This window comes from Paramormyrops kingsleyae, chromosome 9, assembly GCF_048594095.1.
Source record: "Paramormyrops kingsleyae isolate MSU_618 chromosome 9, PKINGS_0.4, whole genome shotgun sequence".
Taxonomy (NCBI): Eukaryota; Metazoa; Chordata; class Actinopteri; order Osteoglossiformes; family Mormyridae; genus Paramormyrops; species Paramormyrops kingsleyae.
In genome coordinates this window covers 3,360,397-3,385,880 of record NC_132805.1, presented here as the reverse complement: position 1 = coordinate 3,385,880, position 25,484 = coordinate 3,360,397, and the positions used below count along the sequence as shown (strand labels likewise).

The 25,484-nt window shown below is 40.7% G+C and overlaps 5 protein-coding genes across 15 annotated transcripts in view; 3 read left to right on the top strand and 2 right to left on the bottom strand.

The window, feature by feature from the left end:
- Window positions 1-1,776: 1,776 nt before the first annotated feature.
- Window positions 1,777-6,128, bottom strand: tspan13a (tetraspanin 13a). Its single transcript, XM_023802563.2, has 6 exons — window positions 5,861-6,128; window positions 4,616-4,783; window positions 3,730-3,810; window positions 3,447-3,560; window positions 3,174-3,284; window positions 1,777-2,113 (listed from the first exon to the last, which is right to left on the bottom strand). The coding sequence occupies exons 1-6, from the start codon at window positions 5,921-5,923 to the stop codon at window positions 2,039-2,041; spliced, it is 612 nt and encodes a 203-aa protein (XP_023658331.1). The 5' UTR covers window positions 5,924-6,128; the 3' UTR covers window positions 1,777-2,038.
- On the top strand, window positions 4,715-15,435 carry ankmy2a (ankyrin repeat and MYND domain containing 2a). 3 transcript variants are annotated; one of them, XM_023802555.2, is made up of 10 exons: window positions 4,715-4,803; window positions 9,198-9,262; window positions 10,102-10,240; window positions 10,334-10,432; window positions 10,674-10,834; window positions 11,463-11,677; window positions 11,801-11,936; window positions 12,168-12,296; window positions 12,687-12,816; window positions 13,374-15,435. In XM_023802555.2, the coding sequence occupies exons 3-10, from the start codon at window positions 10,108-10,110 to the stop codon at window positions 13,511-13,513; spliced, it is 1,143 nt and encodes a 380-aa protein (XP_023658323.1). In that variant the 5' UTR covers window positions 4,715-4,803; window positions 9,198-9,262; window positions 10,102-10,107; the 3' UTR covers window positions 13,514-15,435. The 3 variants fall into 3 exon arrangements, with proteins under 3 accessions (XP_023658323.1, XP_072572141.1, XP_023658321.1); XM_072716040.1 differs by lacking the exon at window positions 4,715-4,803 and adding an exon at window positions 8,550-8,768 and having other exon boundaries at window positions 13,377-15,435; XM_023802553.2 differs by lacking the exon at window positions 4,715-4,803 and adding an exon at window positions 8,550-8,768.
- Window positions 15,436-15,632: 197 nt separating this feature from the next.
- On the bottom strand, window positions 15,633-22,273 carry LOC111839021 (leucine-rich repeat-containing protein 72). 4 transcript variants are annotated; one of them, XM_023802558.2, is made up of 10 exons: window positions 21,917-22,273; window positions 21,534-21,716; window positions 20,577-20,709; window positions 19,150-19,265; window positions 18,964-19,046; window positions 18,804-18,873; window positions 18,344-18,425; window positions 17,429-17,542; window positions 17,097-17,186; window positions 15,633-16,697 (listed from the first exon to the last, which is right to left on the bottom strand). In XM_023802558.2, exons 4-10 carry the CDS (start codon window positions 19,165-19,167, stop codon window positions 16,537-16,539), a joined length of 618 nt encoding a protein of 205 aa, XP_023658326.1. In that variant the 5' UTR covers window positions 19,168-19,265; window positions 20,577-20,709; window positions 21,534-21,716; window positions 21,917-22,273; the 3' UTR covers window positions 15,633-16,536. The 4 variants fall into 4 exon arrangements, with proteins under 4 accessions (XP_023658326.1, XP_072572143.1, XP_072572144.1 ...); XM_072716042.1 differs by having other exon boundaries at window positions 15,633-15,926; window positions 16,541-16,697; window positions 21,534-22,272; XM_072716043.1 differs by having other exon boundaries at window positions 15,633-15,926; window positions 21,534-22,271.
- sostdc1a (sclerostin domain containing 1a) lies at window positions 21,262-23,612 on the top strand. 2 transcript variants are annotated; one of them, XM_023802557.2, is made up of 2 exons: window positions 21,262-21,616; window positions 22,518-23,612. In XM_023802557.2, the coding sequence occupies exons 1-2, from the start codon at window positions 21,418-21,420 to the stop codon at window positions 22,952-22,954; spliced, it is 636 nt and encodes a 211-aa protein (XP_023658325.2). In that variant the 5' UTR covers window positions 21,262-21,417; the 3' UTR covers window positions 22,955-23,612. The 2 variants fall into 2 exon arrangements, with proteins under 2 accessions (XP_023658325.2, XP_023658324.2); XM_023802556.2 differs by having other exon boundaries at window positions 21,264-21,616; window positions 22,515-23,612.
- Window positions 23,613-24,224: 612 nt separating this feature from the next.
- Window positions 24,225-25,484, top strand: part of crppa (CDP-L-ribitol pyrophosphorylase A) — a 28,393-nt gene continuing 27,133 nt past the window's right edge. For 3 of the 5 annotated variants that reach the window (XR_002837012.2, XM_023802672.2, XM_023802671.2), the window contains exon 1: window positions 24,225-24,673. Coding sequence is in view for 4 of the 5 variants with exons in the window: in XM_023802672.2 (XP_023658440.2) it covers window positions 24,444-24,673 (230 nt within the window). In the remaining variant the exon portion in view is untranslated. The remainder of the gene's footprint in view (window positions 24,674-25,484) is intronic. The other 2 variants (XM_072716039.1, XM_023802670.2) reach the window with 2 other exon arrangements.

The window sequence follows — 25,484 nt, the reverse complement described above, 5'->3', positions numbered from 1 at the left end:
CGATTTGGTTGAGCTAAGAGGTGTTTGACTTCCAAGGTTCCACGGTATATGAATTGCTAACAGTCTATTTGCCAATTAACCTACAGTGCACACACACTTTTGGACTGAGGGAGAAAACTGGCCCCCCCCCCAGCAGAAACCCACACAGGAAGGACCTACGTCTGACCCGTGGATAAAACCCAGGACCTTCTTGCTGTGAAGCAGCAGCGCTAACCACTACACCACCAGGCTGCCTGCAATCAAGCGTCAAGTTCCCAATATCTGGGTCACGAATTGCAGGTCATTGTAATGTATTTAACATGAGGTTGTCATACTGTGCAAACTGGTGCCTGGTCTTTGTCCAGTGACTGCTCATTAACCAGCTTATGCCAGGTCTCTGTAACCGTAAGGCGTAATGCCCAGGGAGTTCTGTGTTTGAGGAAGGTGTGTCGAGCTGCACGATGACGTCACTAAAGAGCAGGTCTGCCGTTACCTCTTACACCTGGGCATCGATCTTTTACGACGGGAACAGGGAGACTGATTACTCAGCCGAGACAGCAACCTGCATCTGAGGACACGGTGATATGAATGTTTCCGGAAAGGACGATCACTTCACGGCTCTTAAACCGGGTCATTAAGAAGAGTAGAAAATCAACCATGATTCACCAATTGACACAATAATTTATAAATACAAATAAATTAATCATTTCTGCAGTTTATCCAGAGCAAATGTCACCACTACAGTGAGCAGAACGGGGAGCACAACACAGGAAAATGTAATAACCTGCAGTGAGCAGAACGGGGAGCACAGCACAGGAAAATGTAATAACCTACAGTGAGCAGAACGGGGAGCACAGCACAGGAAAATGTAATAACCTGCAGTGAGCAGAACGGGGAGCACAGCACAGGAAAATGTAATAACCTGCAGTGAGCAGAACGGGGAGCACAGCACAGGAAAATGTAATAACCTGCAGTGAGCAGAACGGGGAGCACAGCACAGGTAAATGTAATAACCTACAGTACACATGCAAAAGAAAGTTTCCAGTTAGTTTTATTGCAAAACACAAGGGTTCACAAATGCAGTTCACAGAACCAGCTGACATCAGCACACGCGCTTGGCAGGGGGGAGGCATGAGAAGGCACAGAAAGACCCCTCCAAAAAAGTGAAGTGAAGAGATCACCCCTCCCCCCATAATAAACGCAGGCCATTGCAAGTGTCCACCAGTTACTGCAGCTATAGCAATTCACTGACTGGTCATTTAATTAGGAGAACTCACACACCTTCTGCTTCAGTACACAGTTACAGCAGGTATTTCAGTACATTAATTATAACACCCAACTACTCATATGAGCAAGCAGCTTACTCATAGGAGTGGTATATTTAAGGACATCAAGCAGCTATAATTTCCAATGTAGAATTCAGCGTTAAACACAAAGAAAATTCAAAAGGAAATTAAATGGATATTCAGTATTGCTATAGAATTCTAGGTGAAATGCAGCTGTAACACAAAAACTACATTAAAATATAACCCTACAGTATGGTCAAGCCCTGTGCACATATGCTGGAGTGTGTACTGGCAGTGTAAAACCTGGGAGATGAGTAAAATAAACATCCACGACACGGAACATCTCAATGTCAGTCATGCACTTAAACAACATCACAGAGATCACAAAACTGATCATTGTTATCTTTGCTGTGGCTGTTCTGTTCTAAAATGTAACTGACGCTTCATTTTACTTTTTAATCACATCGAAGTGCAAGAATTAAATACAACAAATTTAACAAGAACAACCAAAAACAGGAGATGCTTTATTTTTAAAGCTAAGACCAATGATTAAAAATACAGAAGTGAATTTGGATAATTAACTATGAGCGAAACTTGGAAACGAATGAGGAGCATTACAATTGCTTCAGTCAATACAATACAAAATGCTGAGAAATGTCCACTTTCTCCATATGATTTGACCTGTCAACTGCGCAGGAGATTTTTTTTTCCACAAAAATAATACCCAAATGTCCCAGCATGGTAGAGTTATCTTTAAAATCTTAAAAGTCTATTCAGAGGAAGGCGCTTGGATTTGCTCGGGGGTCTCTCTCATTTCGGTACCTGTGCGTCAGCCACACGCCCAAAATCTGAAAGAGAAAGCAGGCCTGGATTTTCACTTCATTCTCAGCACAGTAACTGAATTTGGGCCAATCAGACAGCGGATCCAGTGCCGGATCCAGGCACAGGCAAACCGGGCAGGTACCTGGGGGCCGATCGGCATGTGGGGGCCCGACAAAGTCATGGACATACAGTATATATTGTATACAAGGCTGGGTCTAGCTATAGGCAGCCTTCCGGGGCCCCCAAATGCGGAATGAAGTGAAATGATCATCAATTTTCCCGGCAGAGAGACCTTCCAAGTAAAGCTTTGCCTACAGCCCCCTGGTCCTGAGCATCTGATCACTGTAACCCCATAAGGTGCTGGTCAGGGTGACGGGGGGAGGGGGGGGGGGTTCCTACACCTACAATAGGAGTTAATATGTATGTTTGCATATTGACATCAGTGTCATCTGCTTTCAAGCAGCTACATTGGATGGACTTCCTATCACTATTAAACTGAACTGATTTTCAGCATTAACATGTGGTTCATTAGAATCCATCCATCCATGTTCTGTAGCTGCTTGTCCAATTCAGGATCACTATCCCAGAAGCCATGGGCGCAAAGCAGGGAACAGCCCAGGATGGGGTGCCAATCCATCACAGGGCACACTCACTCACACACACACACACACACACACACTCACACACTCACCACACACCCATGGGCAATTTGGTAACCCCAATTCACCTCAGCATGTTTTCGGACTGTGGGGGGGGGGGGGGGGAATCAGAGTATCTGGAGGAAACCCCATAATGTCATGGGGAGAACATGCAGACTGCACACACAGAGTCATGGTGGAGACTCAAACCCGGGTCCCAGAGGCGTGAGGCAACTATGCTAAACACTGCACTGCTGCACTAAAACCAAAATTGCTAAATCATTCAATTAAGTTATATAAAATGATACATATTAAAGATACATTAACTGACCTGTGGATTAGCAGTTAAACTTGTTGATTCTTATATGGCGATAATTGTATGTCTTATTGGGTCACTCTTACTGCTAACAAGATATGAGCTGGAGAAGCACCCGGGTGTGACACCCACCTCGGTGAAGCTGAAGAAGAGGCCAACTCCTCCCACGAAGCGCAGCACTTCTTCGGCATGCTCTTCGATCTTGGTCTTGCAGGGGCTGCATAGGAGGTCGCGGGAACAGGCCTGTGGAGAGAGAAACGCAGCAGGCAGACGAGCATGAGCCTCAAATCGTACATCAATGCAGATGAGGCCAAGGGCCAAGTAAAGCTGCAAACAAAGATTCCCCAAGCTGAAGCTCCAGCGTAATTTACGGACGGAATTTACAGAGGTGGGGATATCTCTCACCGCGTCACATGTCCTGTTGTAGTCGACGGACGAGAAGCCGCAGCAGTCGAGCGTTTTCTCCACGTCTCTCTGCATGCTTTCAGAGTTGTTCCAGCCCACCTCCAGCAGCTGCCCCTACAATGCAGGGAGAGGTTCTTCCACACATTAATAACGCACTAGTTAAGCTAACAAATAACGTGAAATATGGAATAAATCATTCTAAAGCACCCGTTCATAAGGAGGCTTCTTGTTACAGGTTTACCATTTTACCAAAATCGGTTGCTTAAGTACACTGCAGACTTACCTGTTGGTCTTCATTTATTGCTAGACAGGCACAAGACACTGATATCTGCACCACAAACACCAGGAAAAGGACGATCATGTACTGGGTGAAGAAGGAAGTCAAGGAAGCTCCACAGGCAGCATAATGAAAAACACCAACATTCATCAATGCTGTGCTGTACCAAGTAAACATGTTATTGAGATCTGAAGCAATTCTAATTGCTTCAGATTGAACCAAACTAAATTGGAGTTACCAAATCGCCTGTAGGTGTTAATGGTGTAAGGTAATTGCTTAGTGTACTCAAAGGTACAATAACGATTCTTATTTTGGGATCAGAAACTGCTTTAAGGTCAATTGCATCTAGCACAAGGGCAAAATAAGTTCCCTCTCATGCATGTAATGAAGGTTTGTCAACATCTGGGGAACTACTCTGCCCCCAGTCCACAAACGTACATAAGTACAAGGAGAATTGCAAGTACAATATAAAGAGAAATAATTCATTTTCCTTTAACAAGAAAGTGAAATGTTAGACTGGACAATCTCAGGAAAACATTACTGAAAGTTCCATTCTTGATACTTTATTCAGAAATTAACCTCAAACATGCATATATATTAATAAAGACTAAAAAATATTTTTTAAGCACTGATACTGATTCAGATAGATACGAAAGGCCTTTAGTGATGTCTGAATAAGTAAATAGATATTATTTTTCCAGGTAAGAATGAATAATTTCATTACATTAATGCAGAGTAGAATTTCTGATTTTTCTAACAGATATTTAACTAAGAAGAGACCAGCACTACAGCATTCTTTATAAATTATGGACTGAGTACAGAATAACTTCTCTGAGTAACTTTTGCTGTTAATCATTTGTGGTTAAACCTTCCGCTTCAGAGCAAAGGATACAAAGAAGAGCAGGACCTGATGGTGCTTCACCGCCCCGATGAGCCCGACCAGCGCCACGACGAAGAGGAAGGAGCCCACTCCGATCATGCCGCCCACCACTTGGAAGCTGGAGACTAGGCCGAACCATTTTCCCCAGGCGGCGACCCCGATCACGAGGAGGCTCACCATCTGAGGAGGGATACAACACAGTGAGAGGCTGGGGGGGGGGGGGGGAGCTTCACTGCATTGGACCCGTAATTCACCCTGCAAAATCACTGCATGGCGGCTTGACGAGAAAGTCAACTACTGCATTAAAAAAACTTCTGAGAAGAATGGCGGGAAGGGTAAGGTAAAAAACAAAGGGGGGGGGGCATTAAGTGGATGGAAAAAGGAAAGGAGAGAGGCGACAGAATGAGAGGAAATACAGAAATAGGAGACAGCTGACAGACTATAGCAGTGCCTTTAAGCGGAGATGAAGTTTTTGCACGTTAGAGGTAATTTAATTACACCTGCAAAAGTAAACATTGCATTCATTCAGTAACAAATTACAGAAACAACTTTGAGTTTATGCTTTAGGGAAAAAAATAATTTATATACTTTAATGGCCTGCTTAAGGATACTACTGTACTTTAATATGAAAGAGTATATATCTCTCAATTACTGTTGCATAAAATATTATATAACATATAATGTAATGTATACACAAGAAATCCAGACAAGGGCCTATGAACCCATTATAGGTGCAGATTGATAATAAATGTAATGTAACACTTAGTATATTAAATATAATCACTCTGAACAGTGGGTTTACAGGCCCTTGGCTGTAGGAAGGGTGCAAATCATCATTATAATTTTTTCCCTTTAAGTAGCCACGATTCGGACTTCAAGGAAATACATCTACTGTATCTTAGTATCGCTGACAGGAGAAATGAGTCGACGTGTAAACATCCTCGTCTACTCTTATGTTCAGCTTCAAGAAAACTAAAATTTTTCATAAAACAGTAAATATTGATGTCACTTAAACAAAATTGAACAAAAGTCAATATCTACAAAAAGATACATATCCTTTGTTAGAAAGCTGCATTTTGTAACATTTTTATATTTCATCAAAGTCAGGTGCGAAAGAATTAAAAAAAGGGAAACCGCAAATACAAGGCCTTAAAGCACAATTTACTCCACGTCGTATTCCTGTAAGCAAAAGAAAATATGTTCAGAAATATGTTCCGAATTTATCATTCCATATGGTAATTTACACAGCAAACTTACCACGTAAAGAATGTTGAGAGCGGAGAGCGCATGTTTAGAACAAGTAAAACCTCCACACACCATTACGTAAATATGGAAATATTTTCTAATTATTAGAAATCCACAGCAAGTTTCAGAAAAAACACACGTTCCAATTCGTAACCGGATAACTGGTTTGACGCTCAGCTATAGAAAACGGGAAGAGCGCTTTACACCAGCAGGGAAGCCGAGAGGCATCGCTGATTGGTCCGCTAAATCTGCACCTCCTCAGTATTCAACAGCTAGTATTTACATTTTATTTATTTGAGCAGACGCTTTGAGCCACATGACGTACATATTTGAGAAACAGGGTCCGACGGTCTCTAGAACAATTGGGGTTAAGGGTGTCGCTCAGGGACCCAACCCTAAAATCACTTTTCTAACGCTGGGATTTGAACCAGATACCTTCCGATCATGGGGACAGAATCCTAACCCGCAGCGCCTAACATTGTCCCCATATAACTTACTGGCATTTTTCAACCTTTTATAACTGGAGACATGTGCCATGTAAAACAGGACTTGCGGACATTTTGGTTTTTGTGGTTTTAAGGAATGACATCTAATTTCTATCAAACCAATATCGATGAAACTTAACATGGAAAACACCTAATAGCATTATAAATGATCATAACAATGATCATCGGCAAGGTAATATAGTATATCTTAAATAAATGGCAAGCCATATGGATTTTTTTGCGGGAGGGTGACCTCTAGTGGCAAGATTTTTTTTTAACAAATTCTTAGAAATGTCTGGACTTATTTAGGATTTTGGATTTGAAAATGGGAGGACAGTGGCGCAGTGGGTGAAGTAGTTGGCTCACAGCACCGTTCCTTGACATTTTAACATGTAGTTATATAGTAATGGGCAGTATATGGGCAGGGTGGGCCAGGCAGTAACATTATAGCCTCATATACCTTCAGGGTTTGGAATTTGTATATTTATTCTATCTTTGTACAGGTTTCCTCTCAAAGTCGACAAACACGCAGAAGGATGAATTTATTTCTGTAATTTGCCCTTAATGTGTGACCGGACGCCCTGATCGTCCGGGGTGATCTCAGCTTCGTGCCTTGGGGTTATAGGAGCTGGTCTCAGGCTCACCACAACAGTGCACTGAACAAACGCTACGAAAATTGATGGGTAACAATTAGCATTATTTCATACTTTTATATTTCTAATGAATTTAATTATACAAATGTCATGTGCAATACACCACACCGAGCAGATGAGAAATGCCACTTCAGAAAGCCGGTTTGCAGTTTGCAATCATCGATACTGTCCAACGCCCAGGTCCAGGCAAATCCCCATGCATGGGTCTGATTCAGGCTGCATCACATGTTAATGTTACATGTTCCCATTGGGAACTTTGTACTTGAATTCATTCATTATTATAATATTTTTTATATTCTATTTTTTTGTTCTGCCCTTAGAACATTTTTGTGTAAATAAAACTCCCGTTAGAAAAACCAGTGCTACCTGAAGCCTCCACTTTACTGCCGCACCCGAGCAGACACGCAAAAATGAGCGACTTCTCGGGCCACTTATAAGGCTTCGGTGAGGAGTCGGATTACGGCATAATTCACTGATGCTATTGTCTAGTACAGACAGAACATACAATGCACTTGGACCTACTTACAAGGGGTACGGCACCTGTACCTAATTTAAATAAGGCGATACCCCCTGACCCACCAACCAAGGATGGACAGGAAAGGGAGGATAGCTAGTCAAAGCAAAGAAGAAGCGTGGTCACTTTATCTTCATTGTGACAGCAGCAAAGGATAGGGAGTAATAAGAAGACACTACTGTGAAAGGCAGTTTATAGCGTTGCACTTATGAGCACCGTTGCCAGGATTTTCCATAATATTTCTTGCGTGAGTGTGAGTCTGAAAGCGTGAGTGTGACGACTGAGCTGACAACCCTGATTATGACTCTTACTCTTCCGCAGTAAATACAGCTTAAACGACATAGCCTATTTACCTAAAGATGCTTCCTGGCTAAAAGCAAATAAGGCCGTCAACATCGTGAATGGGTTCCATTGAGTGTGCATTAGTGGAAATTACTGCGCACAGTAATCATCCTACTTACTGTGTAATGTTAATTTCTTTACTTTTTCGCCGTCTGACAGCCTTTGCAGGGCTGCCAGTTCTCACGCATCTGGAGTGACACTCGCGCTTTCAGACCCTCACGCAAGACATCTTACGGTGAACCTATATTATTCCATAATAAACCTAAAATAAGCTACATAAAAGCACTGGGGTAGTTTTCAAACTCTACGGGCTATTGACAAGGTAATAAAACTGGCGCATACATGTAAATGTGTGTGCAGACTTGTCTCGAATTGAATATCTCACGCCAGCCAACTGACCAAAGTTGACAATCCTGCCTTTGCGCCGTAACTATGGCAGTTTTATTTAACAAAACGTCGATCTGTCACAGCCTTAAAACCCTGATCTCAAAATATACGTAGGGTATTATCGGATTATGATGCACATTAAAATGGGTTGCATTGTCATATAAGTTCATTTTTTCCCAATCATTTTATATTATAAATTATATTTATAGGAATTTTGCTTCATTAAGTGTTAGAAATTATTCAGCAGTTCTATTGTTATTTTTTAAGCAAAACACAAGTTTCGTGCTCCCCCCCCTATCTTTGCTATGGTACAGTCCAGGGGAGGGCCGCTCACAGTGGCCCGCTTTCACAGAACTGGCAGCTGTGGACTCGCTGTCCTGCTGGAAAGAGTTTGTTTCTAATTCTCACAGAATTGATTCTGTAAATTAAACTGAGAAGGATACACGCAAAAGGCGGACTTGCTGGCGTAACCATGGCTGCCCCCAAGAAGGGCGATCTTTCTGCCACAGAAAAGGACCTTTTCCAGGTTATTTCTGCAGGTATGTCAGGACGTATTAACTGCCCAGCTAATCAAACGTGAATCATTTACCGAAACTAAAATGTGAAAATATAAGAAACTAACAACAGGAGTTCTCGATAGCTTAGTTGTTAACAGTTTAAAGTACATTCGTAGTTGGACATTCATTTTGCTTGCATCCAGTTAGCTTATATGGGCTAAAGGATTAGGCCATGCCGCGATCGTCTCGTGCGACATTAGCTAGCTGCTATTAGTTACCTGCAAATTAATGCTGTGGTTTAATTAGCTGCCACTTCAACAGAACAGTATATTTTAAATCAATGTATTTCAAATTTTAAACAAATGAACTTGCTAGCTATATGCACCGAGGAATGAGGTTAAGTCGTTCTTTTCCCAGCCTAACTAATCTGGTAACCCGTTCGCTATATTTGTTTTCTATCTGTTTTATTAGGCAATGTACAGGAAGCTTCACGGTTACTGGGATGTAAGGATGTTCGAGTCAATTGTTTAGATGAGGTAAGAAAAACAGAGGCTAAAGAATATCGGCATTACTGGATACGAGTATATTATATGTATTTCCACACAATATATATATATATGTATACTGATATTGCTACTTGTCGGTGTATTTTAATAAATTTCATTGACGTTTATTCGTAATATGTGAAAATATGAGGTGTCTTTCTTCTTGGAAGTGTTTTATGAAACGGTAATATGCACAATACTGTTTATAAATATGTATCTGGTAATTGTAGAGTATTAATTGTTCCCCTTGATTAATTCACACGAATATACTGCTTGCTTCTACAAACATGTGCACGTGTTATAGAAGAACAAGTGATCTTTTGTGTGCAAACATATGGCTATGACTTGAGTGGTCTGTTGCACTTGAAAAACCACCATAATAGCGAGGTACCACTAGATGTAGTGCACAGATTTCTCCTGATACCTTTATTAGGGATGGGACAGATCACAAAAGTCTGAGGGTCGTGTACCACACTGTCAGAAGCAGATGTGGCAGCATTTGCGAAATTCTTCTAGATTCTAATTTAAGCTTGTTCTTTTTAAATTTTGACCAGTCACTTTTGTAATATCAGTTTTGTTCTGCAGATTCCTAAAAGCACTGCAGTTACAAAAATACAGTGAATGAATAATTTGCATTGGTAACTGATGCTAAAGTTATAAGCTAACTTGATTATTTTGTAGTAAGAGCAATTTAAAGTGTGAGACTTCAAAATTGATTGCATGTAATGTGTGATGGCACAAATAATAGGCTGCTAGACGAACATCCGCGTATAATACCTGTCAAATGAACTTTAGCATGTATCCTTACCTGTTTATCCTTCTGTCTTCAGTATGGCATGACCCCCCTCATGCATGCTGCCTATAAGGGCAAGGCCGACATGTGCAGGCTGCTCCTGCAGCATGGGGCTGATGTGAACTGCAACGAACACGAGCACGGCTACACTGCCCTCATGTTTGCCGGGCTGTCAGGTGGGTGTCGACGAATTAACAGCGGCCCAGAGTATCCTGTAACACGGTCTGGGACGGGACTCTCAAACCCTGGGCTCTGCTGACCCCCCCCAGGGAAGACCGACATCACCAGGATGATGCTTGATGCTGGGGCAGAGACAGACGTGGTCAACTCAGTCGGTCGCACTGCAGCTCAGATGGCCGCCTTTGTAGGTAAGATGGTCTTAGGCTGGTAGGTCTTAGGTTGGCAGCAGCATTGAGCAGAGAGATGGTTATAATCATAGGTCCTGTGACCTAAGGCTACCGTAGTTTAAGAGGAGCATGACAAAGAAACTAAGGATGTATGTCTTTTAACCTCTTTATGATCTTTTCTTAGTTACCATTGCACAATGTATCCATGGTCTTTTGAGCGGAGATGGAACAATTTTTCGCTTTGTGTTTTCCTTCCTCCCAGGCCAGCATGACTGTGTGACTGTGATCAACAACTTCTTCTCCCGGTCGAGACTGGAGTATTACACGAAAGCCCAGGGTTTGGAGAAGGAGCCCAAGCTGCTTCCGAAACTGGCCGGACCACTGCACAAAATCATCATGACCACCAACCTCAGCCCCGTGAAGGTAGTAGCTGGTGCTAAAAGATTCTGGCTCCGTCTTAGCCGAACCTCTGAGCGTAGCCCTAAATGAGCATGGGCAGCCTAGATCTTCTCAGCTGATAACGGTGACCATGGAGATGGTGCCATATGGAATGAGAGGACTTTGAGAATACCTTGCTCCAGCTGCTTAAGGTTTCAGTCTGGAAAAGCTCTCACCCTGATTTGAAGGTCATGCACCAAGATGATGGTTTAAAGGAACAGCACACTTTATTTTTGATCCCTAAATGATTTTCCTCCTTGTTTAGTATGATGTGAAAGAGTATAGATGATGCCATTGTGGCATAGAAAGGGGCTTTACGAAAAAAGTAAAATAGTCATTGTGAAATCCCTCTCCTCTTTCCTTAATTACCCCTCGGGGACAAATAAAGTTGTTTTTTTTTTTATTGAATTGAATTTAACTGCATCCATTTTAAAGTTTGCATCATTTAAAGGAATCGTCAAGCTGCATTTGTTATCTAGGACAAGATAAATCTGATCAGCATGTGACCTCAGTTTAGTAGAAGAAATGGCATCAGCTGTTCGTGACACACCAGTCCCTTGTGTCTGATATTGCTGCTGGTGAACTGTAACCTTATGGCTGCTGCCTCCTCCAGATTGTAATGCTGGTGAAGGAGAACCCACTATTAATGGACGTGGGGTCTTTGGAGAAGTGCCACAAGGTGCTGGACCTGATCTGTGAGAAGTGCGTGAAGCAGCAGGACATGAACGAGGTACTGGCCGTGAAGATGCACTACATCAGCTGCGTGCTGCAGAAGTGCTGCACCTTCCTCAGGGAGCGGGAGGACAAGTTGGACGCGTTCGTCAAGAGGTGCCCCGACAGCCGCCACCTCCGTGTTGTGCCTGAATCCAAACACTTTCTTTACTAGTACAGAATTTTCTTTTTTCTATCCCTGTAAAAGGCCCACTTCCATTCAAATTCTACTCTTCGCAGCCTGTTGAAAGGACGGGACAGTGATGGGTTTCCGCAGTATCAGGAGAAGTTCATCCGGGAGTGTATCCGGAAGTTTCCCTACTGCGATACAACTCTGCTCCAGCAGTTGGTCAGGAGCATCGCTCCTGTGGAGATCGTAAGTCTTTTTCTCCTTCAGGGATATTTAGCAGTATGTCACTCGTCCATTTATGAAGCTCTAACTATACCGTATTTGTCATCAGCATGTTGTACAGAGCCGTTGCAATTCCTGCCTTGTCATTTATGAAGTGATATTAATTATTTTCCAGATAAAGATCCAGTCCTGAATGATGTCTGAACGATAGTAGAAGATGCCTCAATTAACATTTGCCATGCTTATTGTATCCAGGGTAATGACCCTACAGCCCTCTCGGTTCTGACCCAAGCCATCACCGGCCAGGTGGGCTTCATGGATGCTGAGTTTTGCACTGCCTGTGGAGGAAAGCGGGCCAGCAAAAGGTGTTCCATCTGCAAAATGGTAAGCGTGTACACAGCCTTGGGTCTCCACGGGCTGGGAATTCTGTGTAGCTCTGTGGGTTAGAAGGTAGATGGTTCAGGTCCTGTGGTTGCCAGGGTAACAGGGCTCTCCAGCAAGGTCCATAACACCAGTTGCTCCCAGAACTGGCAGGTCCTACTTTCTCAGCTGGAATAAAATTGAGAAGTGACTAAAAGCATCTGCTGTGTAAATGTTAATGTAAAACCACAGTTAGCAGTTCAGATAAAATGTCCGGTGTCTCATCGGGCATGAATGCCTCCTTTGTTGCTGTTTTAAACACGTTCCTAACTGTGTTAGTTATAGAAGTAGTTATGTTAATTAACATAGCTTCAGTTTACATACCACTCTGTTTCCCTTGTAATCTGTTTACAGGTGATGTACTGTGACCCCACCTGCCAGAAACTCCACTGGTTCACGCATAAAAAAGTCTGCAAAAAGCTGCAGGAGCAGAGGGAGAAGCAGGAGGCCAGATCAGCGCTAATGATGGACAAGCAAGCTAACGGTATGAGCGCCGTCTTCAGGTTGAGCTGCTTTTGTGTTGGATGTGTCATATCCAGTGTTACAAAGGTAATTCCCCTTCTTTTGGCTGTAATAAGTAATGTAGCTAATTACCCTTTCAAATTAAATAACTCAATTAAAAGTACTGAAATTTATATGGACTCGTTATTTTTGTCTTGCGTGAAAATATTAATGGACAAATGCAGCATATTTCCCTAATTTCCTGTTTATGATCTAACGTCATTTGACTTTACTGTGGCGCAATAAATGGGTGGTATTAGATACAGTGATAGATAAAATTTGTCTCACACTGTCACAGCAGTAACACTAAAATAAGATGACTACCCAGACAAAACACATGCATAGGCGCGATATTACTGAGATGCTTTAAAATCCATCGGCAAAGCATCTCTATCGGGTCATTTGTACCCTATCATGGACGGCACCTGGTGCGGCGAAAAGTGCCCTGTGTCTAACGAAATTTGATGTTTATGATAAAAATTTCTCTTCGCATGAAATAGCGATATGACTAGATCATGCTTTTCTTTTTTGTTATACCAGAAGACAACAAGCCCGTGGAGGAGGCGACTAGTTTGGTGCAGGGACTCGCCATACAGAAAGAAGAGGATTCCCCATCTGACGCTTCAGTTGTCCAGTCTGGTCCAGCAGTCCCTGATGCGCCTTCGGTCCGGCAGGAATAGGACTTCCTGGGTAGAGTGTGTAGACTCTGCAGTCTTGACACTGTGACAGTAGCCACATGAAGCAAGATCAGGTTGTGTTGACCCGCCAGTGAGACTGCTGGGTGGTAGTGTGAGGAAACCAGTCCAGCATGGGGGGGAAACATTCAGGCTTCCGGTTTGTTCCGTACAAAAGGGAGCGCCCATGAACGCAGCGACGTCACACCAAAGCTCTGCAGCTCACTTGCACACAAGTCAACAGAAGCATCACCGTTTATTTGTTCCTTCAGTTGAATTATAACGTGGAAGCTGAAAAACTGCAGATTATGAATATTTTAATGCAACATCCTCAAACAATGTTGCATTAAACTGATAAATGTCATTTCCAAGTCTTGGGTCATTTTTGTTTCTGCATTGTTAGTTATTCATGAACACATTCACAGAGGACATCCAAAATATTTTTCCTTGGTAAGTCGTGGTTTTCACTGGTGGTGATTCAGTAAGCAGTTCCTGTCGTGGGCTGAATTTGTGACCAACATAGTCTTTTTAACTATGAATGAAATGAAAATTCTAAACAATTATAATTTTCAGTTGACAGGATATTCATATAAGAACAACAATCATAAAGAATGTATAACTTTCTGATATGAAATAACTGGCCACTTTTCCTGAAAATATTTGTCATGCATTGCTAGAACATTCTAAAGGTTTGAAGGATGTTATACAAGTCATTTTACTACACAGTTGTTTGGTGAATAAGTAGTAAATTTCCAACTAGCAGCAGTACCTGTGTTTTGTGCATATGCCTTTGCTGACTGGTGTAACAATATTTCCTATAGTTTGTGAAGATATTTCTGTCAAGTATCCAGCTATATATTTGCATTGGTTGTTAAATTGGTCAGTCTCCTCATTTGTAACTTTAGGTTGGACCTTTTGGATATAACATGGTTATAAGGTCCTAGCCTGGGCAAAAACAGCGAATTAAAATGACAAACTATTACAGAACACAAGGAAAGAACAGCTAAGCAGGCAAGATATGCAGCTTCTTGCTGCTTGTCCGGTTCTCTAACCTGATACCTGGCTGTGAGGCAAAATGGACAAAAATATTGAGTTCTCAATGTGAGCTCAGATCTGGGTCTTTTCTTTTTTTCCAGAATACCGTCTAACCATTAAAATGCATGTAGCCAAATTGAGCATTAGTGTAGATTTTTTGATACATGCCATTAGCTATGTGGTATTGAAGGTACACTTGCTAAATGTGTGTGTAGAATAACTTTCAACATCGCTGTGTGTAACCTCCCCACCATACCCTGAATGATGGTAGGAAAAGCCGGGGGGTGTTTTTTATTTACCACTTGTAATTTAACTTGGGTATGTCTTTGTGGTGATGAGAATAAATAATTTATATAATTGTAGATTATTGAATTCTTAAGTAATGAACACGGTTATTTCAGTGCTAAGCAGCATATGCAGGACATGCCTTGTATGTTTTAGGCCAAATTTACATGATTATATAGCATAACTATTGCTGGTTGTTTATTGGTATATTTACATAGGATTGTATACATTTGGCAGTCATGGTCGTGTTCTTTATTTACTCACTTTTACACTTTGCCAAGAGAGTGCAGTTGACTTATTACGGGTATGAAGTTGCTCTGATATTAAGTAGATGGATTTATCTCATTTAGAGATACAGGGAAACCACTGATTCAAGCACATGCGGATTTTATTTTTGTGCTTTTTCCATATTCTTGGGGAAAATATGGTCCTGGGGTATTTTCATGGGTTGTTACAATCACATGCAGCCTTAAAATGATGTGGCGTGAAATCCTATATTATTCATCCATTGCTTTGGTTGGCAAGTTCCTAATGCGTCTCATGCAAGATTCACACAGCAAATCACAGTTATGCCTCTGTGCCAATAAATGGTGGTTTATGCTCCCAAATGCTGCTGTTTTCATTTTGAGATGTATAATGTATTAACATGGGAAGCGAGAGTGAAGCTGTATGGAAAACCTTTTAAAAAAACATTTAACTCTGAATTAGTGTTAGTTGTTACAGTGTTGACGTAAATGTCATCCCACTGTTAGGTCATCTGTTCATAAGTATAATTAGCACAGAAAACTGGAAATAATCAGCAAAATTTAAATTTTAAATATTTAATTGGTAGTGTTTGCAACTCCTTCAAATAACGAGAATCATTTATCATTACTTCAGATTTTTTGTCTTGTGTAAGACATGCCTGAACTAAAGTAGGTTGGGGTTCTTGGCAATCTCAAAGTGTTTGGCCTACGCAAATCATCTGAACTTGATGGTGATTATTTTTGGTCCTGCTGTGCTGTGTCTGTACTGCCCTGAAGGGATGGTGGTCCAGTCAGTAGAGAAACAGCATTTTTGGATCTCTGCACTGAAGCATTCAGTCTGGCCAAGTGTGGCTCTGAAAATGAGCAAAGGTCGGGGTCATTAAAGAGTTTTCAATTGCATTGATAATCCAAAATGACTTCCTTGACTGAAGTTGCAAAAATGTAAAGAATTCAACACAAATACAACAGTGACTGCATGAGAAACATCAATAATATTCATGTTAACAACAAATTATTGAAGAGTGCTAGCCTTTCAAAGCAGTGTATGCTTAAGATGAGTTTGTACTCTGCATTGGAGCACGAAAGGTACTGTACTTAGTTGTGTACACAATATATATTATAGTAAGAGGATGTACTGTAAACTAGAATATTTTGCTATTGATTGTCTTGAAAAGGGATTTGCATCTCTTTTTTCCTGAAATTACTGCTTGGACCATACTTCCTGATGCTGTCTTCTTGAAAGAGGTTTACCTGAAATTGTACCTGAAGTTGACTGCCTAGCAATGACACAATGTACGTCACTAACATTTGCTGCCTTATTTTAGCAGGTCTAAGCAATGAAATGCAATGAGAACAATGCAACTAATTAGAATTAGCAGCAACAGTAAAAGATGAGAAACTGATCTGGTAGAGAGGTTCATCTACAAAGTTCATCCTTTGGTAAGTCAGGGGTTTGTTGCATCCTTACCAGGACGAATCTGAGCTCTGAACTTCTGAACTTCTATCCCTATTTCCTGCTATTGGAACAAACTCTGCTCGTCGCCCAAAAGCCACAGAGTGCTGGACTCTGTTTCTCCCTGGGCTGAACATCTGGAATGCTGAGATTTTTTCCTCCCGTTTCACTTCTGACAGGAGCACATTTATTTATATTGTCAAAGACGGTCTCTAAGGGTGTGTGTGCGCTGTTATTCAATGATGAAATTAGCTAGCAATTCAGTGGTAAGTTACAAGTCCTTGAATACAAAATAGCAACCACAAACTCCAGCTCTTTTATGTCGAGCAAAAGGATTTCAATAAAAGTTAAATGAATGAAGTGTTGGTTAATTAATGATGATACATAAAATCCTATTGTTCTCATTTAGAACATTATCATTTTGATATGGTATTTTTGTTACATTTTGTATATTGTGTTTAAATTTCCTGCAGACTTATGAATGTGGGTATCTGATTTGTTTTCATTACATTTCAGTATTTCATTCCGTAATGTAGCTGAAAACCATGTTCAATCATTTTGTAATATTTACCTCTTCTATCCAATATGAGCACAGATGGCAAGTGATGAGCCACATAGTTTCGATACTGAGGGTTTTCTGTGAAGGGGTTCAGGAAAAAACCTGGAAACAGATGTGTATAAATCCTAACTAAGTCTTTTTTTTTAATGTAGCCCAAATTTGACAGCACTGTTACATCCTTCGACATAATTTATGGTCAGAGATATTTCTGCCCAAAAGATTCTTGATAAAAATAACGTTCGGCAGACTTCTGAAACTGGTAGTGTTAAGAGAAAAGGAACTGAGGAGACAAAGGGCCACACAGAAAAAGCCCAGAGCTACACACGACGTATCCTTGGACTTACTGAGAGTGTGGAGCTGCTGAGCTCGCCTCAGTTCAGCCACCGACTCCTCCAGACTCTCCAGCTGGTTGTTGTGTAGGAGCAGAACCTGCAGGCAGCTCAGGTGACTGAGGGTCCCTGTGTGTGAGGGACAATCACAGCCAATATTTCTATCTAACGCACCAGGGTAGATGTATCCTTTATCTTGGAAACACTAACAGAGGCGGCTGGGGGACCCCGGCTGGGACCACCCCCACCCCCCCCCTTAATTCGGCTAATTTTACCAAGCACCCCCCCATTGACCCCCCTTGCTGAGAGACTCCCTTGTCCCCTCATGTGTCCCTGCTTGGAGGTGTGCAGTACTTTTTCCATACCAAAAACGAACCAGTTAATGTTGTCGACACGGTTTCATGACCAACATTATTAAGAATCATTGCTATGATACTTATATCGTGAGGTGATATATTAGGGTATACCATGAATGTGTACCTGATATTGTGAGGTGATATATTAGGGTATACCATGAATGTGTACCTGATATTGTGAGGTGATATATTAGGGTATACCATGAATGTGTACCTGATATTGTGAGGTGATATATTATGGTATACCATGAATGTGTACCTGATATTGTGAGGTGATATATTAGGGTATACCATGAATGTGTACCTGATATTGTGAGGTGATATATTAGGGTATACCATGAATGTGTACCTGATATTGTGAGGTGATATATTAGGGTATACCATGAATGTGTACCTGATATTGTGAGGTGATATATTAGGGTATACCATGAATGTGTACCTGATATTGTGAGGTGATATATTAGGGTATACCATGAATGTGTACCTGATATTGTGAGGTGATATATTAGGGTATATCATGAATGTGTACCTGATATTGTGAGGTGATGTATTAGGGTATACCATGAATGTGTACCTGAAATTGAGGTGATTTTATTATTTTGAAGATAAAGTTCGGTCAAGCAGCAGCTGGTAGACAGGGTGGAAATCTTTGTTATCTGAAAAGTTTACCAAAATCAGTTTGGCATATACATAAAAATCACCTTTCCATGATATAAAAATTGATTCATTTTAAATAATTCATAGTTTCTTATACACCCACCCATCTTTTGATTGCAATTGAGGGTCTTGTGGTAATACGCATTTTTTACTCATTTCAATTGCATTTAACGTACAGATGAGATATTAAGCTTTGCTGCAAACTACGGGTTGATTAGATGTGTAAACTTGTTTTATATACTTCGGTTTAATTCTGTGGGTAGCAAAATCAGGTTTTTTATCTGTAGTTATCATATTAAAGCTTAACAGTTCCAGTTAGCTATTTTCCCAGTAATTAAGTACGTAACTTTAATTAAATGACCCATATAAATACCCACCATGTTGTTATTCAGCCATAGGTATCGAAGCATTCGGAATTTTGACAGATTGGGGATCATAACCATTTTTCTAAATCAAAAAACAACATAAGAAAACATTCAAGCATACGTTGTAAATAGGGTTTTAAATTTAATGAGACTTGGGGGCAGTGTCACTCACTTATTTGCTAGATACAGTTGAGTGATATCGATGGCCCTCTTAATTCCAGAGTTTCGACGAAGGACATCGATTTTTCGGTGTTCCTACAATTAATGGTCGATATATACAGTATTTCATGTAGATTTTGATGAAATCTCATTGATAGTGCTCATAATATGTAAAAAAATCTACCGCTAATGGGTTTACCTTTTCGCACATGTCCATTCCTCTTAACAAACGCGTAGTTGCCAGGGAACGTCGATCCGTAAAGCTCGCTTACCTTATGCTTCCTTTAAGTCCAGCAGTGAACGTACAGGATAATCCTACTAGCAACAAGGAAACGTATATTAAATAAATGCGATTTGTAGCTGCCCAATGCTTCGCCTGTACTAATCGCTTCACAGAAGAGGCACATATCGATCCCAACTTTATCAAGGTACTTAAAGTAGACAGACGGAGATAATCACTAGGTGGCAGGATTTCCCTTTTAAAGTAAAGAAAGTAGAACGCAAACTCCAGAATACACGAAAACTAGTATTGTTATATTAATTACTAATATTGTTCATTTTTTAGTGTACATCCATCCAATCATCTTTCTTTCTTGGTAATCCTCTAGGATCTAACAAAAGAAAAGCTTTTTCTATTTGAACTTAAAAGGTGCGGCTTTTCTGTATATTTTTGACAGGCCACTTCTTTGGGGATTGGATTTAGCCTGAATTCTACATACCCATCTATTCCATTATCTCGTGCCATTTTTTGTCTTTCCTTTGTTCTTGATACCTTACTATGTGCTCTGTTGTCTAGACAGGGTCTCCTGTACCCACCCAACACGGTCACACATGGATTCCTGGTAATGAACACACTCCTGTCATGTTGCCTGTCATTATATTAATAATTGCTGCTAATTTTTGGACCTATAAACCAAAACCATTACAGTTAACGTGTAAAAACCGATTCCATCTTTTAAGCTTTTGAAATGTAGCAATAACTGCGCATCAAGCCACGTTTCTCCTTTGAACCCCGCCAACTAGACACTCCGAGTGCATATAAATATAGGCTATTTATATTCATGATACTTATTTTCCATTCATTGATCCCTGAATGTGAGGGGGGTAAAGGAGTTAACCAATTTCAAGAAAATGTTGGTGGAGATTTCCCACAAATGATTATTTAAAAAATCTAATACGTAAATGTTCTTGCATACTTTTAAAGTATAGCAAAGGTAATTTAATTTTGTTTGTAAAGTGCAAGTTTTTAAAATAAAGATAAAAGATGCCCATTAAGGCTATGGAAATAGTTTGTGGAGTAGGAGAAACTCGAGGAATAAATGTTCTTGTGAAATAACTTTTAATTGCACATTTTAAGTAGACCTAAATCATGACAAGATTTTAATAAACGGAAATGACAAATACAACATACACTTTCCCTATGTCATTGCTCTATGAATTCACTAGATAAATGCCTTGTTTCCCATAACGGCATAAATGATTAATGATAATTAGCCTATTGATTTTGAAAGAGTAGGGGTGGTACCCCGATGCCCTGGCGAAATTGCCCACTGTGGTCCTATCAGATCTGGCCCCCTAATCATCCCCTGCATCTAATTGGTGGATTCTCCCCTGCCCCTTCCCCACCTCCGCTTCCGTGTGGTGAGCGTGCTGGCGCAGAATGACTGCCGTCACATCATCCAGGTGGGGGCACAGTGGTGGTGGTTAAAGTGGTTCCCCATTATACTTCAGTAAAGTGCTTTGGGTGTCTTGAAAAGTGCTACATAAATGTAACATACATTCATTCATTCACAGTCAGTTTGAACTGGAAAAAACCGGGTGATAAAACTTTCTTACTGAAGAACTCGTTTCAAATTTGTACATGCCATAATGACATTCCTTCCAAATCACATCTTTAAATTAATTTAAACACACAATGAGAAAATGCACAAACATGATTTTACATGATCAGCATAAGTTTCTGAAACAAATTTTCTGCTCACCCTGGCGTAGACCTTTATGCATTATTTAAACGGAAATACACGAAATTCTGAATCTATATTATCTGTCGGGAAAATGACAAGAGTAAACGAACTTAAGAAATTCAAAACTAAAAGAAAGCATTGATCGTTCTTTTTAAAAGAATAAACTGATTACTTCAGGTATCCGGAGGAAATTAAACATTATTATTACTGCTATTTATGTTTTATGCTAAATTGTCTTGACTATTAAATTTAGCAGTTGTATGAGATATTACTGATGCATAGTAGTATTTTTTTTTCGGCTCAAAGAACATGGGCGTGGTGCGGGGCCAGTTACGCTTCATTCTGAAACTTTCCACCATCTGCACCTGAGCTGCTGCCAAAACAAGAAGCGGGTATATAAAAGTCTCAGAGAAAGGTAACGCAGTACCTTCACGCAGATATCAGAAGAGCGCAGACGGGCAGCGGGAGGTCTGCACTTGTGTTGGACATACGCAAACGCAGCCATGCACATAAACACATGCGCATCTAGCCATCTTATATTTTTGTTCTGCATTATTCTGAAGAACTGTCATACTTTCAAGAACGATGCTACGGAAATCCTTTACACGCAAGTACTTACTCCGGTTGCAGAGGCTCCGAGTAACACATCCTTGAATCGTGCAAGAAACGGCGGCAGAAGCTTGGGCAATACTGAAAGACGTGGTGAGTTTTTTTCCATTCCATTTTTTCCATTAATTTGCAGTCAATTAAATGCGAACAGTTAACGTCTTCATTTTATATGTTGTATTAATATTTGGTTTCACTGGTAAACATAAACAAAACAAAATCAATCCATTTAGATATTAAAATAAGTTCTCCCATACCCACTTTTGAAACAATAAGTATTCCGGATATTTTTGTTCTGTTTTCCAGCAACCAGTTACAACTTTAATGGCTTAAAACGATTTTTTTTAGTTCCATAAATTATAATATAGTGTCAAACTAAATTTCTTCACAGCTGACCTTGATAATGCTCTCCAGTGACAATATCAGATGCATTTGCTAAACGGGATGAAGTAAAGTTTGGCAAAGTCGCCTGCATTACATATTTCTCTGGCAGACACCCAGAGAAGCCGGAGAGATGTGTTAGTTACGCAATGCGTTGAGAGAAGGTGTGTCTCACTGGGTGAATGGAGGTGAATTTAGCAGCACAGGAAGTCTCTGATTAAAGATTGTTAGGTACCCGGAGCTGGAAAAAGACTCTCCATTCACTGGATGATTCCATTGTCACTGAGGTGTATACTGACACTGTGAATGGGTAGAGGTATCGGTTACAGAATTAAGACATATAGCCCAGAGCAAATCTCTGTCAGTGGCAGAACCGGATGACTGCAGATATCTCTGGGGCAAACCATCTTCTTTGATACACATCAAATCAGGTCAAAGGTCACATCATTCAATAAAAAGATGATCCCTGCAAAACTAAGCGTATGTGTGAAATCTCTTGCTTTAGCAAAAAATTGTAATACATTGAAAGCTTTTGCCCTGATACTTACCCAGAAAAGTACTTCATACAATTAATGGATGGATGGAAATGTTCATTTATTCTGTTTCTCTGCAGTAGATCGAAGCCAAGTTGGGTGCAGAGAACTGCGGTCAACTAAATACATCTCTGATGGTCAGTGCACCAGTATAAACCCAATAAAGGAGCTGGTTTGTGCTGGAGAATGCCTCCCAGCGCAGATGCTACCGAACTGGATTGGTGGGAGCTATGGGCGGAAGTTCTGGAGCAGACGGAATGACCAGGACTGGCGGTGTGTGAACGACAAAACCCGCACCCAGCGGATCCAGCTGCAGTGCCAGAACGGGAGCACACGGACATACAAAATCACTGTGGTCACCTCCTGCAAGTGCAAGAGATACTCCAGGCAGCACAACGAGTCGGCCCACAAGTTTGAGGATCAGTCCCGAGCCCAGCCTGTCCAGAAAGTGAATGCCAATAGGAGACATGTCAGGGGAGAGCAGAATGAGAACTGGCACGAAGCAAGACCCAAAAACTAAGTCACCCAAAAACCACGGCCCTGGACTTTTGCTCACTCTAACGGACATGCCAAGGGTGCACTTGTGGTTCCTGACCTCCCCCCCCACCCCCGCGTGGAGCATGGAAAGACTGTACTGATCCCGGCACCAGCATTTAGAACTGAAGGCAGCCATTGCCTGTTTAATCTCCCATTAGAGTTCAATGCAGTTCAAAGCAGCAGAACAAGTCCTCAGTCAGCATTTTTGAACATTATTATTTTTCAAAGTATTCATACTATTTAAAATGTTGTATATAAAAACCCTTTTCTCTCTTTTTAGAAAATGTAGCATGCAAAAAAAAACTGATGTAGGATAAACTTGCATGTCAGAAGATTCCTAAAATTTCAAATAGCACATGTTAAATGTATATATGTGTAAATATTTATATATTTCATTATCAGCTATCAGTTGATTTGAAAGTACAACATTTTGTATAAAACTTTTAAGCATAAAATATGTATATTATGTAATATATGTTTTGTATTGCAACACATTTTTATATATTTTAGTTTTATTTGATAACTGGTATGTTAGGTTCGATGCAGACACTGAGTAACAATGGCATTAGTAAGCTATAGTGTGTTTAGGTGCATATTGTATGTTTTCTTGTGAGCAGAGTAATAAATTGAATTATGTGGTATTACAGTACTTGTTTTCAATCAATTAATTACATGTATCTGCACACATAACTTCAAATACTGTATATCTGACAGTATACTGTATATACTAAAACATATTTTTAGGTTTACCTAAATGTATAGGAGGAAAAAAATGTAAATATTTTTATGTTTTTTCCCTCACCTCTGATGCCTAAGTCGCACGCATACTTACATACACACAATAACATTAACTTGTGCGGATATAGCTGTTCCAGCTACCTTTGCATTGCTGATAATGGTGCCGTTTCGGACTCAGAAGTGAGAAGTGTTATTAGAAAGGGATAAATTAATGATTGGATGGGTGGATTCCCAAAACTTTGAAGTTAATGTGTCGCTGTCTAAATGTTACGTAATAGGCTGACTGCATATATTTGGTCATGGGCGTCGGGAATTGTGTTCAATTTTCCACATTTACTGATGATCTCTAATGAAATATTAATTCCAAGAAACCGCACGAACAGGCAGTCTTACCACAACCTCACTGTCTATAAAACAGCATTTAAAATAATAATAATAATTATTATTATTATTAAATACCCGTTATGTTTGTGATTAAACTTAGGAGATGCTCTAGGCAGTTTAAACACTGCCTTTATGCAGTGCTCAAACGGGGTATACTAAGAACCAGGCTAGCAGCTTGTCAGTGCTCGTTACTGTACAGCAGCGTTGTTATCGGTCCGCTCTACCTCCATAGCACGTTGTCTGCAGGACATGGGATAGGACCAACATTTACAGTCTTTTTAAAGTTATAATTACTACATCCCCGGACAGCACAGCTCCAATCTGTCCAGAACTGAAATACGTAATTCACAATGGACACCAGCTGTGAGAGTAGCGGCAGGCCTACTCATCCAGCGGGTTTCTTTGCAGACGAATCTGACTTGAGTGAACGATTCCCCGGACACGACAGCATCGATTTCCCGGTCGCGGTGGTTCTACCAGCAGGTGGATCTGGAGAAAGGATGGGGTTGGCGACTCCCAAACAGTTCTGCACTGTCTTCAACAGACCTTTGATAAGCTACACAATTCAAGCGTTTGAGAGGTACTCAGTAGGCTAAAGATTTTCTAACAGCAAAAGATAAAATGTTAGCCCGCCAGCTATCAAGCTAACTAGCTATTCGTTTCCATGGTTGCCACAGCAGCGCCAGCTAGCTAACTGGCTAAAAGCTACCATCGCATTTACCGCAAAGCCTGAAATTTGGCTGCCGTATTCTCTTTTATGCACTTTAATTTCCTTTCAGTAAGTTCTTCGTATCTGAATTTTCGCTGTTATTCAGCGCAAAGGCGGCGTATCCTTTTCCCAAACGTTACGGTGCAGTAACCACTGAGTTACTTTGGGATGCAACGTCTGCCTTTAACTTCGGCTTTTATTTAAAAGAAATAAGTTCAAATCAAGCTTACAATAAAGAGACCATAACATCACGCTACTCCAAATAAATGTCTGTTTTTATGCACACTTTAAATTTACGTTTGTGGTGATTTCGGTGATTTCGATAGATACATTTGAAAATATTTGGATGACCATACGTGCTCTTTTCCCTAAACCTAAAAATACGTCCGGCCAGGATTTCTAAATTTCCTGAAATGTACAGGATTTCGGTTTGTTTCATGTCGACTTTGACTTTTTGCAGTCGGGATGCTTTTTGTCTGAATATTCGCGTCGCTTTGACGCCTTACTTTGCGTCCTGCCCCATGTGCTCCTTTGAAAACCAAGCTATGGTCACCCTAATTTAAATGAACAATTCCTAACCGTTTAATATTTAGCAATAAATCGCCAAAACTGACCTTCATCTACCGGTTTTAGCATTTCAGGATTGGCTTCGGAAATGTTGAAACTTAATTATTTGTAGTGC

Coding starts and splice junctions, on each gene's coding strand:
- tspan13a (XM_023802563.2), bottom strand. CDS start 5,923: ATGGTGTGTGGAGGTTTTACTTGTTCTAAACATGCGCTCTCCGCTCTC. Junction 4,784..5,860: donor CTCTCAACATTCTTTACGTG/GTAAGTTTGCTG, acceptor ATCCCTCCTCAG/ATGGTGAGCCTCCTCGTGAT. Junction 3,811..4,615: donor ATCAGGTCCTGCTCTTCTTT/GTATCCTTTGCT, acceptor TTCTTCACCCAG/TACATGATCGTCCTTTTCCT.
- ankmy2a (XM_023802553.2), top strand. CDS start 8,702: ATGGCTGCCCCCAAGAAGGGCGATCTTTCTGCCACAGAAAAGGACCTT. Junction 8,769..9,197: donor TTTCCAGGTTATTTCTGCAG/GTATGTCAGGAC, acceptor CTGTTTTATTAG/GCAATGTACAGGAAGCTTCA. Junction 10,835..11,462: donor CCAACCTCAGCCCCGTGAAG/GTAGTAGCTGGT, acceptor TGCCTCCTCCAG/ATTGTAATGCTGGTGAAGGA.
- LOC111839021 (XM_072716041.1), bottom strand. Junction 18,426..18,803: donor TATGGCTGAATAACAACATG/GTGGGTATTTAT, acceptor TAAACTTTTCAG/ATAACAAAGATTTCCACCCT. Junction 17,543..18,343: donor TAAAATCACCTCAATTTCAG/GTACACATTCAT, acceptor CCTCACACACAG/GGACCCTCAGTCACCTGAGC.
- sostdc1a (XM_023802556.2), top strand. CDS start 21,418: ATGCACATAAACACATGCGCATCTAGCCATCTTATATTTTTGTTCTGC. Junction 21,617..22,514: donor GGGCAATACTGAAAGACGTG/GTGAGTTTTTTT, acceptor GTTTCTCTGCAG/TAGATCGAAGCCAAGTTGGG.